Source organism: Rissa tridactyla, chromosome 25, assembly GCF_028500815.1.
Source record: "Rissa tridactyla isolate bRisTri1 chromosome 25, bRisTri1.patW.cur.20221130, whole genome shotgun sequence".
NCBI lineage: Eukaryota > Metazoa > Chordata > Aves > Charadriiformes > Laridae > Rissa > Rissa tridactyla.
This window is the reverse complement of record NC_071490.1, coordinates 734,940-747,552: the sequence shown is the minus strand read 5'-3', so window position 1 is coordinate 747,552 and position 12,613 is coordinate 734,940. Positions and strand designations below refer to the sequence as shown.

Below are 12,613 nucleotides of genomic sequence, written 5' to 3'. Positions count from 1 at the left end.
ATGGCACAGGGGGGGTCCCCATCGCGGGAGGGTCCTGCCGTGGGGCTGCGGTGCCGCAGAGCGTTTCGGGTGCCAACAGGCGCCGCCATCTTACGCGTGGGGGGGGGGGGGGGCGGGGGGGGTTGGCACTGTGCCCCCCCCCCCCGGCCCGCAGCAGCCAAAGGGCCCCTGGCGGGGGGAGGGGGGTGTGTGGGGGGTGAGGAGGGATGCCGGGGGGGGGACCAGGGGCCGGGGCCGCGCACGGGGCCTCGTGCTGCGCACGGGGGCACGGTGCCAACCGGGGCCATTTTGGCGGTGCCGGGCGGGAGCGGCGTTGAGGATTTGAGCCCCCCCCCCAAGCCGGGCAGGGGAGGGGGCCTGTGTGTGTGTGTGGGGGGTGTGTGGCAGGGGGAGGGGGGGGGGGGGCGGCTGCAGGGCCCCCCCCGTGGACATGCCCAGATTTGGCACAGGGGCCTGAGGGGGAGATTGTCCGGGGAGGGGGCAGGATACACCCCCAAACTGCTCCCGTCTTCACCCCCCCGCTGCACACGAGGGACCCAGGCGTCCTGGCACCCCCCAGCGAGGACCCAGGCACCCGGGAGCCGACCCCCAGCACCCGTAAATGCACCCAAAATCCCTCGCTCCAGACCCAAAATTACACACACGCCCCCCCCCCCCAACCCCAGCAGCAAAGGCAGGAGCGGGCAGCCAGGCTGGGGTTCCCCCCCCTCAGCCCCTGTTCCCCCCCCGGCACATGCACATCCCCATTGGCACACGCGTGTGCGCTGCTGGTGCCCCGCGGGCACGAGGGGAGGGCGCCTGTCGCACACCGGGGTCAAGGCATCCACCAGGAGCCCGGCCCGTGGCACGGTACGGCACAGCTCGGTGCTTGGCATGGCAGAGCCCGGTGCTCGGCAGAGCCCGGTGCTCGGCACGGCGTAGCCTGGTGCACGGCTCGGTGCTCGGCAGAGCCCGGTGCACGGCATGGCAGAGCCCGGTGCTCGGCGCGGCTCGGTGCTCGGCACGGCGTAGCCTGGTGCACGGCTCGGTGCTTGGCAGAGCCCGGGGCTGGGTCCGGTGCCCGGCTCGGCACCCGGCGCGACTCGGCGCGCAGCTCCCGGTGCAGCGCCTGGCACAGCGCGCAGCACACGGCGTGGCTTTGGCACACGGCGCGGCTTTGTGCGAGGCAGGCGGGGGCCGGCAACCCCCAGCCGGGGCCGTGGGTCGAGGGGGGGGCAGGGGGAGCTGCACGGAGCCACCGGCATCACTCCGGCGAGCCCCGGTACAGGATCCCTCTGGGGCTGCGGGTGCCAGCGGGACATCACGCGGGGCTGGTGGCCCCAGGACCCCTCTGGTGGCCACAGGACCCCCTTGGAACCGGGGAGGGGGGGGGCACAGCTGGGAGTCTCCCTCCATCGGCGCTGGCAGCCCCGGCTCAGCCCCCGCCATCCCGTCACCGTCGTCACTCACCGGGCGCGTGGACGAAATAGGCCAGGTAGAGGTCGAGCTCCTTGATGGTGACGCCGATGTGGTGGGGCTGGACGCAGAGGCCGGGGCTGGCACACTGGGGGGCCTTGGCCAGGCGCTCGCCGTCGGTGCTCTCCAGCGGCACCCCCTTGAAGAGGATGACCATCACCAGGTCCAGCCGCCACACCTTGTCGGCCTGGCGCAGGCAGTCGATGCGGCGGATCTTGCCCTTCTGGTCGGGGTTGGAGAGGACGCAGCACGGCGCCTTCTTGCCGGTGACGGAGAGGACGAAGTCCTCGCGGCACTCGGGCCGGATGTCCTTGCGCAGCTTGGCCAGGAGGCGCGAGGCCCATTTCTGCTTGACCTCGGGCTTCTCGCCCAGCAGCTCGTCCTTGACGGCCCGTTCCTCCTCCTTCGACATCCGCTTCTCGTGCTTCTTGAAGTACTTGCGCTTGCGGGCCTGCAGGTTGAACCAGGTGTAGGAGAAGGCCCGGACGTGGGGCAGCAGCGCCTCGATGAAGGGGTGGAACTCATCCTGTGGGGCAGGGCGGCATCAGTGGGGCGGCAGCCGTGGGGCGGGCATTCGCGGCCCCCGGCAGCTCACGGGGGAACCTCCCCCATCCCATCCCATCCCATCCCATCCCATCCCATCCCATCCCGTGTAGGGGGGTCCCGGGAGGGGACGGTCCCATCCCACTGAGCAGGAGCGTCCCTGGGCACGGCTCCGTCCTGCCGCAGGGGGGTCCCGGGGGGAGCATCCCCAGGCACAGCCACATCCTGCGCTCGGGGACGCTCCTGTCCTGCACAGGGGACCCTCAGTGACACCCCCACCCTGCACAGGGGACCCCCAGGGACACCCCTGTCCTGCCCTGGGGACACTCCCGTCCTGCGCTGGGGACCCCTGGGGACACCCGGCCCTGCACAAGGGACACTAGGGACACCCTCATCCCGCACAGGGGACCCTCGGGGACACCCCCGCCCTGCACTGGGGACCATCCCAGGCTCCCGGTGCCCAACCGGCTGCGGGGACCAGCATCGGTCCCTGCTGCCAGCACCTTCCCCAGTGCCACCACCCCCATCCGTCCCCGTCCCCGGTGCCACCGTCCCCATCCCCATCAGTCCCCGTCCCCGGTGCCAGCGTGGTGCTCCCGTGTCCCCAGCCCGGGGGCGGCTCAGCCCCACGACCCCCCTGGCGCTGCTCAGCTCCAGGTCCCGGTTCAGACCCTGTCCCCGGTGTCACCACAGCCCCATCTCCGTCTCCGATGTTGCCACAGCCACGTCCCCGTCCATCCCCGGTGACGCTCCCGCTGCCGTCGGGGCTCGGCTGCCCCGGGCATGTCCCCAAACCACCCACCCGGTTCCCGTCCCCTGCCGGTCCACGCTGCCAGCCCCGTCCCCGGCGCCACCATCCCCGTCCCCATCAGTCCCTGTCCCCAGTGCCACCTCCCGTCCCCCGTCCCCGCTGCCGGCGCCACCGGTGCCCGTCCCCTGTCCCTGCTCGCTGGTGCCGCCGGTGCCCGGTCCCCATCCCGCTGCCCGTCGCGATCCCCGGTGCCACCAGCGCCTGTTCCCGGTCCCCGTCCCCGGAGCCGCCGGTCCCGTCCCGTCCCGTCCCGGTCCGTACCATCGCGGCGGCTCATCCCGGCCGTGGGCAGCTGCCAGTCGGGCCCCGCCGGGGCAGAACCGGGGGCGACAGACGGGGACGGGGCGCTACCGGGGAAGGGGTTAACGGGGGGCTACCGGGGGGGTGGGGGGGGCGGACACTGCGGGGGGGGGGGGCGCTCGGGTACCGGGAGTCCCGGTTACCGGGAGGTGGTGGTGGTGGGGGGTGTCCCAGGTGCCGGGACAGCGCGGGTCCCGGGGCGGAGGATGGGGGGGGGGAAGGGTCCCGGTCGGGGGGTCCCGGAGCCGCCGCGGAGCCGCAGCCGGAGCCGCCGCCGCCGCCGCCGGGCGCGGAGCGCGCGGAGCCGCCGCGGCCCCTTTTGGCACCGGGACCGGCGCGGCGGCGGCCAATGGGAGCGCAGCGCGCGGGGGGAGCGGCCGCCCCATTGGCTGGGCCGGGGGGGGCGGGGCCGGGGGGGGGGGGCGGTGGAGTTCGGGGCCGGGACACGGCGGGGGGGCGGGGGAGGGACACGGAGGGGGACGGGGACACGGCGGGGGGGGGGGGGGACGGGGGACACGGAGGGGGACGGGGACACTGGGGGGGGACACGGCGGTGGGGGGGGACGGGGGACACGGGGGGGACGGGGACACTGGGGGGGGGGACACAGAGGGGGACGGGGAGATGGCGGGGGACAGGGACACTGGGGGGGGACACGGAGGGGGAGACGGCGGGGGGGACACACGGAGGGGGACGGGGACACGGCGGGGCGGGGGGGACACACGGAGAGGGACAGAAACATGGCAGGGGGATGGGAAATCTGGGGGGGGGGGGCGGGCGGACGGGACGGGACACATGGCGGGGGACGGGGACATGGTGGGGGGGGGATGACACACACTGGTCTGGGGCGGGGGGACACTGGGCGCAACGGGGGTGCTGAGCCCCCCCCCGGGCAGCTTGGCTGAAACCCAGGGATCTGCAACCAAAAGCCGTGCCGGGGGGTCACTGCACGCAGACCCTCGTGCAAGGGGGGGTCGAGCGAGGACGCGGGGGTCCCGTCCCCGTCTGTTCCCCCCCCCCCCCAGGCACACCCTGGGAAGGCCCCGGATTTTGGCTGCTTTCCCTGGCCCCGCGGCAGCCCCAGCACGGAACAGCCCAAAAACCTCCGTTTCTGCCCCCAAATCCCCGATGCGGCGCTTGGAGCCAACCCCCCCCCCCCCCCCTTCATAATTAATTCCCTCTGTGTGAAGAAAAAAAAAAAAAAAAAAACCAAAATTTGGGCTTTTCGGCAGCGTGGCTGGGCAGAGGCTCCCACGCATCGGTGGCCGCGTGCCTCCCCAGCCCCAAACCTCACGGCTTTCGCCCCAAAACCGCAGCAGGCGGGTGGGGGCTGTGCCTGGCGTCGCGCCTCGGCCCCCCGCCCCCTTCCTGCCCCGTTTTTCCTTTGAAAAACCCGTGAAATGGGATGCGGCGCCGGCTGGGGGGGCGAGGGAAGACGGGCTCTTGACCCCCCCCCTTCCCCTGAGGGGGTCGCACCAGGGGTCGCCATTCGCACGAGGGGTCGCCATTCGCACGAGGGGTCGCCGTTTGCACACGACGGCTCCGCTGACGGCACCCCCAGACCCCCACGGGGGGGGACACCTAGGTGTCCGGGCCCCCTCCGCCCCACAGCCCCCTCCCATCCAGCCGCAGCGGACCCGGGCGTCCGGGCGGGCCAGCCCCGGCATGGGCACGGGGTGGGGGGGGACACCCGGGTCCCCTCCGCGCCACGGGGAGGGCGCTGGGGCGAGTCGGGCCAGCAGAGGGGGGAGGTCGGTGGCCCGAATGCCTGGGTCGTGTCCCCCCCACCACCGGCGAAGACAAAGAGCCACCAGGTCGGGCCCGCCCGAACGCCTGGGTCCCCTCCCGGACGCCTGCGTCCCCGGCACGGGGAGGCCACGGAAGGATCTAGAGTCCCGTCCGCCGGGGTCCACCCGGATGCTGGGGTCCCTGGCCGAGGCCTGGGTCCCCCCCCGTCTGCTGGGGTCCGCGCCGAGGGGGGGTCCGGCCGCGGTGCCGCCGGGCTGCCATTGGCTGCGCCGGCCCCGCATTGAGCCGCAGTCTCGGGCGAAGCCACGTCGCCGCGTCCGCAGCTGCGAGCGCCCGGCAAAGCGCCAGCGCGGCGGCGGTGGCGGCGGTGGTGGAGGGGGGGGGGGGGCGGCGCCGGATCGGGAGGGAAAAGCCCAGAAAAAACAGAAAAGAGGGGGGGGGGGGGGGGGGGGGAAAAAAGAGAAAAGAAAAAAAAAATTAAAATCCCACCCCCCCACACCCCCCTTTCTCCCCCCCACACCGCCCCGGCAGCGCCCGCCCTCCCGCGCCGCTGCCAGCTCCCCCCGGCCCTCGGCTTCGCCGCGAGAGAAAACAGCCCGAAACAGCCGGAATTGCCGCCAAAAATCCCCCCGGCGGCCCCCTGACGCCGCTGCCAAGACCCTCCCGTGCGGGGAGCTGGGGGGGGGGGCGGCCCAGGCAGGGGGCGAGTGAGGGGTGTTCAGGACCCCCGGGAGGGGGATGGAGGGCAGGGGGCTGGGGGGGGGGCGCAGCCACGAGGGACCCCGTCACCGGGCCGGGAGCTGGCAGGACGCGGGCGGCCGGGCGGCCTCGGAGAGAACGTGCCGGAGGGTCCTGGCGGGAGGGACTCGGGCATCCGAGGGGGGGGTGTTCCAGGCGTTTGGGGGGTCGCAGGCGTTGGGGGGGGGTCCCAGGCGTCCGGGCGGAGCGGAGGGAGCCGCCTGCTCCCTGCCCGCAGCCACGTGGAGGACCCAGCCGTCCCGGCGGCTCGAGGGGACTCGGGTGTCGTGTGTGTGTGTCCCCCTTCCCCACGCAGCGGAGCTGGGGAGGGGGACCCCGGCGCCCGGGCCGTGCTGGGGGGGGCCGGAGGGGGGGCCGGTCACGGGGATCAAGGCTGGGGGGGGCACACACACACACACACACACACACACACACACACACACACACACACAACGTGCCGCAGTGGCTCGACACGATGCCGCAGCGCGCGGGGACGACGCAGTTTGGCACCAACAGACCCAGGCATGCCCCCGCCCCCCCCAGCATTCACCAGCCGGTGGGGGGGGGGGGACCCAGGCGCTCAGGCTGCACACACCCCCCCCCCCCCAGACCCGCTCCCTCCCCCCTAGAGCGGACCCAGGCGTTCCGGCCCCCCCCCCCGTGGCCCCCTGCCAGGCCGGGCCGGGGGGGACCCCGCGGTGCTGCCGCGTCCAAGAAAGCTTTTTGTGGCCCATCAATAATTCAGGGCCCCCCCTGGACCCCCCCTGGCCTGGCCAAGGGCTCCTCCATTATTGATGCCGCCAGCACAGCCCCGCGGATGGGGGGGACATGGGGGTGGGGGGACACACACACACACAAAGAGGGGGATCCGCAACGCCGCGATACGGGGGCGCGGCGGCGGCGGCAGCGCACACGGCTCGTCGTGCGTGTGCAGGGACCACGCACCCGCCCGGCACACGGCACAGCAGGGTGCGAACACGCACGCCACGCCACGCACACGCAGCCACACGCGTGTCGCCTGCCCCCGGGCGCCTCGCACAGCCCCGGGCGCCTCGGACGGCCTCGCACGTGGCGGGGAAAGGACGGGGGGGGGGGGGGGGGGGGGAGGTGGGGGGTGCGGGCGGTGCCTCCCCCGCACCGATTGCATCAGCCGTCGGCGCGGCCCCGTGTGGGGCGCGGGGTCCTGGCACACGCCTCGCACGCCAGCACACGCGTGCGCTGCACCTTGCACACACGTGTGGCACGCCAGGAGGCAGCGCAGGCAGTGCGTGTGTGTGGGGGGGGGGCGTGCATCGCACACACGTGTTGCGCGCACGCTGCACAGGCTGCCACGTGTGCACTGCTGCCCGCACACGTGTTGTTCGCGCATGCAGGGCACATGCCCCCCCCCGCCCCCGTTACATACATGTGCCCCCAGCCCCCCAGTGACACACACGTGCGTCCTCTCTCCCCGTCATGGACACCTGCGCCCCATCGCATACGTGTTCACGCCCCGGACCCTGCAGTCTAACGGTGCCCCGCGCGCCGCCCCGCTCCTCGACGGGCCCTATAGGGGCCATAGGGGCTGGCTACGGGGCACACACGCTCAATTTGGGGGGGTGTTGGGGCACCTCCTGCCCTTCCCGTCCCCCCCCCCCCCAACCCTTGTGCCACATCCTAACCTGTCACCAACACGGCATCCCCTGGCACCGGCTCTGCCCACGGCACCCGCCTGCGCCACAGGGCTGCGGGGGCTGGTGACGCTCGTCTTGCCGTGGCCATTGCCTCCCACCCCCTCCCAGGGCAGGGGCTACAGGGTCTGGGCGCACGCAGCCCCCTCGTCCCCTACAGCGTGGCGCGGGCTGCTCTCCCTGTAGCGGCTGTGGGGACACGGGGGGGCTGTGGGGGGAAGGAGGGGGCGGTGTGTTTTCCCCTGTGCTTTGGAGGGGAAACGGCCACGGGGGCATTTGGCGCGGCAGGGGTGGTCCCACGGGTGCCCCTGCTCCGCCCCAGGGGTCGCGCAGGTGGTGACAGTGACGGTGATGTCGCGACAGCGAGGGAAACGACGACGTTGCTCCCAGGCAGCACTACGTCCCCCAGGGTCCGGTCTGGGGCAGGGGGAACCTGGGGTGGGGGGAGGAACGGACCCCGAGGGGACACGGGGACGGACCCCGTAAGCATCCGCAGCACCAACGGCTGGAGCCCAATGTGGGACCCGGGGGGGGCTGCATCCCCGTGGGGGCCACGCGTGCGGCCGCAGGGTTTGACGGTGGAGGCTGCAGGTTACGGCGCGTAGAGAGGAGACGACGCCGGGGACACCGGCTACAGGGGACACCGGCTACAGGGGGACAGAGAACGGTCCTGCGCTGGCGCCAGAGGAGGCACAGCCCACGCCAGGGCCCGGCGGCGGAGCTGCCGCTATAGGTGCCGTTATACGTGCTGCTATAGGTGCCGCTATAGGTGCCCACGGCTGGACGCAGCAGCCGGATCCTGCGTGCGCCGGAGCCTGGGGGGAGGGGACGTGACGGTGGCATCGGCCCAAAACTGCCCAGAAATGGCTCAAAAGGGAGAAGGGGGGGGCAAGAGGGGAGCACACACGTGTGAGCGTGCGGTGCCAGCACACGCCGAGACCCGCATCGTCTACATGCGTGCCCACACGTGTGCGCAGCGCGAGACCGCGGGTGTGCAGAGCGCAGCCACGTACGTGCACCAGCGAGCACATGCGTGTGCGGCGTGCGACCCTGAGTGCGCACGCAGCAGCGCGTGCAACAGCGTGTGTGGCTGCGTGTGCAGGGGGAGCACACGCGTGTGCGCTGGCACGGGCAGGCGGGTTTGCGGGCGCGTTGCTGGCGTGTGCGGGCAGGGGCACACGCATGTGCAGTGGCGTGTTGCTGGCGCGTGCACACGCGTGTGCAGGGCGGGCGCCGAAGCTGCGAGAAGCGCCGCTGGCTGCCGGCCCAGACGCAACTGGCCGCCAAAACCGCCCCGAAAAGCGGGAGAAAAGGGCAACGGTGGGGGGGGGGGGAGCAGCAACGCCCGGCGGGGGAGGACGGGCCGCCCAAGCAATCACGGCGGGACCCTGGGGGGATCCCAGCATGGGGCGGGACACAGGGACCCCCATAGGAACCCCCATAGGGACCCCCATGACATGCCCCCACCCAGCGCCCGACATCGTGCCTCCCCAGGGACCCCCCCAGACACCGCCCAGGACCCACATCCCCCCTCCCCACGGCCCCCCGCGACACCCCAATGATCCCCCCCAAGACGGGGTGGCCGCCACAGGCCCCCCGAGCCCCTCCTACGGTTCTCGGGGCCAAACCTCCCGGCCGGGGCCGGGTTTCAGCCCGTCCCGGCGGCACCCACAGGCACAAACCTCCCCCCCCCGGGGGCACCGACGGCCCCATCCCGCGGGGGCTCCGTGGGCAAAACCTCCCGTGGGGCAAACACCCCCCCACCCCCGGTCCCCGCGGGTGACCCCGGCTCCCCCCGCCGCGGGACATGGCTTCGCGGCGGCACCGGGACAGAGTGGGGGGGGCTCGGGGCGCTGCCGAGCTCGGTGACCGAGCTCCCTCCGCACTGGGACGGGCACAACCGGGGCCACCCGCACCGGGGATCCCACCGGGGTCGCTCCGGGACGTAGCGGCCCCCGACCGGTCCAGTCCCGCCCCGCCCCCCCCCCTCCCCGGGCAGCCGCGCACCGGGAGCGGCCCCGGCGCTGACCCGGGGCCCCGGTGCCGGCGGAGGAAGCGGAGTCGCCGCCCGCCCGGTACCGGCAACCGGGGAGGGGTCGCACCCCCCCACCCACTGCACCCCCATTTCGTGGGGGGGGGGCGCCGCCATTCGCGGCGCGCAGCGAAACCGACACCGGACCCCTGGGACCGGACCCTCCTTTACAGACTCCGCCTTTACCGGACGCCCCCCCCCGCCTCCCTCCCGTTACCGGCCCCCCCCCGCCCCCCCCGTCCCCGGCCGTACCTGGGTGAGGCAGTACGGGGAGTACATGGCGGCGGTGTCAGCCGCGGCGGGGCATGGCGGGGGGGCGCGGGGATGAGGGCGGGGGGTTCCGGGGGTCCGGGGGGGTCCCGGGTCCGGGGGTGCCGGTACCGGCGGCGCGCGGGGAAAGTTTGCCCGAAGTTGGCGCCCGCCGCACTTTTGCCGCGGGAAGCGCCGCGCAGGCCACGCCCCCTCCGCCGGGCCACGCCCCCTCCGCCGGGCCACGCCCACCGGGCGCGCGTCCCCCGAACGCCCTCGGCCACGCCCACTCGCGGTGGAGCCCCGCCCCCTCTGCCCCGGGACACGCCCCCCGGCCGGAGGGAACGGGGGGACACCGGGGGACACGGGGGGGACACGGGGGGACACCGGGGGGGAGAGACGGGGAGGGACGCCGCGGGGGGGGGGATACAACGGAGACACGGGGGGGACACGGGGGGGACACAGGCGGACATGGGGGGACACGGGAGGGAGACAGGGGGGACACGGGGGGATACGGGGGTCATGGGGGGGGACAGACGGGGACACAGGGAGACACGGCGGGGGGCATGGGAAGATACGGGGGGACACGGGGGGCACACGAGGGGACACAGGGGGGGAGAGACAGGGAGGGACGCCGGGGGGGGAATACAAGGGGGGACACGGGAGGGACACGGGGGGACACGGGAGGGAGACAGGGGGGACACAGGGGGGATATGGGGGTCATGGGGGGACACGGGGGGGACACAGGGAGACAAGGCGGGGGGCATGGGAAGATACGGGGGGACACAGGGGGCACAGGAGGGGGACACGGGGACACACGGGGGTGACATGAGGGGACACAAGGGGCATGGAGGCACACGGGGGGACACAGGGGGGGCAGGGGAAGGACACAGGTGACACACAGGAGGACGTGGGGGGGACATGAGGGGACACGGGGAGGCAGAGGAGAGACACAGGGGGGACACGGGTCCCCACCTGCCCTGGCTGTGCCCTGTCCCCCCGCACCCCCCCCCGGCGCAGGGACCCGGCGGGAGGGCCCAGGGGCTGCTGTGGGTCCCCACCGGTGACAGTGGCAGCAGCGGTGGCAGTGCTGGTGGTGGCTGTGACAGCGGCGGCAGCAGGGGGAGAGGCAGCATGGTACGGTGACCGCTGCAGTGACCGTGCCGTGACAGCAGCGGTGGCAGCGCCAGCAGCGGTGGCTGTGGCGGTGCCGGCGACAGTGCTGGCTGATGGTGACACTGCCAGTGACAGTGCCGTGACAGTGCCAGCGCCGACGGCGGTGGCTGCGGCGGTGACAGTGACAGTGCCATGACAGTGACAGTGCCGGTGACCGTGTCGTGACAGTGGCAGCGCCGATGACGGTGCCGCAGCGGTGTGGGTGACGGTGACAGTGGCGATGGCAGTGGTGGTGACGGCGGCGGTGGCAGCCTCATCTGTCATTCCGGCTGCAGCCTCATCCCTCTGCCATCTGTCACCGCACGGTGCCAGCGCTGGCACCGCCACTGTCACCCCTTCGCTGCCGGCGCCACCGTCACTGCCGCGGTGCCACGAGGCCTTGGGGTGCCCCGGATGTCACCGGGCGTCCCTGGGCGGCTGGAGGGGACCCCAGGGGTCGTTGGTGGGGGGGGGGTGGGGGGGTGAGGAGGCCTCAGCGTCCCCCCCCCAGACACCCGGGTCCCCCCGCGGGTGGGGGAGGGGAGGGTGGGCACAGCTGTGGCCCTCCCCCACGCTGGGCCCGATGCCACATGGCGGGGGGGACGACGCGCTGCCACCCTGCAGGGACGTGGGGGGGGGACACGCGGCTCCACAAAGACCCCGGCCCCCCCAGGCGCGGGGAGCGGGGAGGGGAGAAATGGGGACTGGGGAGCGGGGGGGGGGGGGGGTCCCCATGGCTGGAGGGGACCCAGGCGTCCAGCACCTCCGTGTCCCCGCGCACACGCGTGTGCAGCCGGCGCGTGTCACACGGGGCCCACCGATTTCTCCCCCCACGTCGTGTCCCTGTCGTGTGTGTGTGTCCCCCCCCCGCCACGTCCCCACCAGCTGCTCGGGGGCCGCCAGCGCCAGATGTGCCACCGCGACCGGCTGGGGACGCAGATGGCACTGGGCATGGGGGGACGACGACGACGGGGGGGGGGACGGACGGCGCCCGCACGCGCCGACACACACACGCACACACACGGCGACGCCCCGACACGCGACAGCGCGCCCTGACACGCCACGAGGCACCGCCACGACACGCCACGACACACCGCGACGTGCCCTGACACGCCGGGACGGGCGCCGACACCGCGGCACGGCACCTGCCAGCCCCGGGGACACGCGTGGGACGGGGGGACCTGAGGGTCCGGGCTGCCCCCCCCCCGCCCCGAGGCTGCGCAGGAGCAACTTGGGGGGGGGGTGTGTGTGAAAAATGCACCCGCTGGGGGCTAAATGGGGGGCTGGGGGCGGGTCTCGGGGGCAGGGAAGGACAAAGACGGGAGCGAAGGAACCGCAGAGGCCCCAAAATCGGGCAAAACTGCCCCAAAACGGCCTGGTTTCCAGCCCCTCCCCTTGGCAGGGTTTAGGGGGGCCCTGGGTTCACTGGGGGGGGGGGCGGGAGGGCCGGGGGGGTACACCTGGGTCCCCCAGATGGCGGGGGGGGGGCGGGCTGGGGGCTGCAGCGGGGGCCGGGCGCCAGGGGAGGCCTGGGGAACGTTTTGGGGCGATTTCAGGGGATTTTGGCTCTGCTTAGTGGCGGGTTTTCACCGGCTGCCGAGGCCTGGAAGCCATTAGGGCCCCCCCTTCCCCCCCCCCGGGCCCCCGGCAGCTCCCAGCCAGAGCCGGGGGGGGGGGTTGTCGGGGCGGGGGGAGCGGACCCAGCCGTCCGGGGGCCCCCGGCCGCCCCGTGGGGCCCAGGCGGGGAGCGGACCCCGGCGTCCGGCCGCCCCCCCCCGACTTTGCCCGTCAGCCACCGCCCCCCCCCCGCCCCCAGCAGGGGACCCTGGCGCCCGGGGGCTGCTGGGCGTCCCGGGGGGGGGTCCCGGGGGCGGGCAGGGAGGGGTTAACGGCGCCGGGCCCTTGGCAGCGGCC

At 73.9% G+C, this 12,613-nt stretch overlaps 1 protein-coding gene across 1 annotated transcript; it reads right to left on the bottom strand.

Moving 5' to 3' along the window:
- Positions 1-1,426: 1,426 nt before the first annotated feature.
- Positions 1,427-10,984, bottom strand: LOC128901373 (nuclear factor I family protein-like). Its single transcript, XM_054183336.1, is given in 5 exon segments — positions 1,427-1,981; positions 9,548-9,628; positions 9,630-9,700; positions 9,703-9,819; positions 10,606-10,984. Coding segments are annotated over 5 exon segments (1,188 nt in total). The 3' UTR covers positions 1,427-1,441.
- Between the last annotated feature and the right edge of the window lie 1,629 nt (positions 10,985-12,613).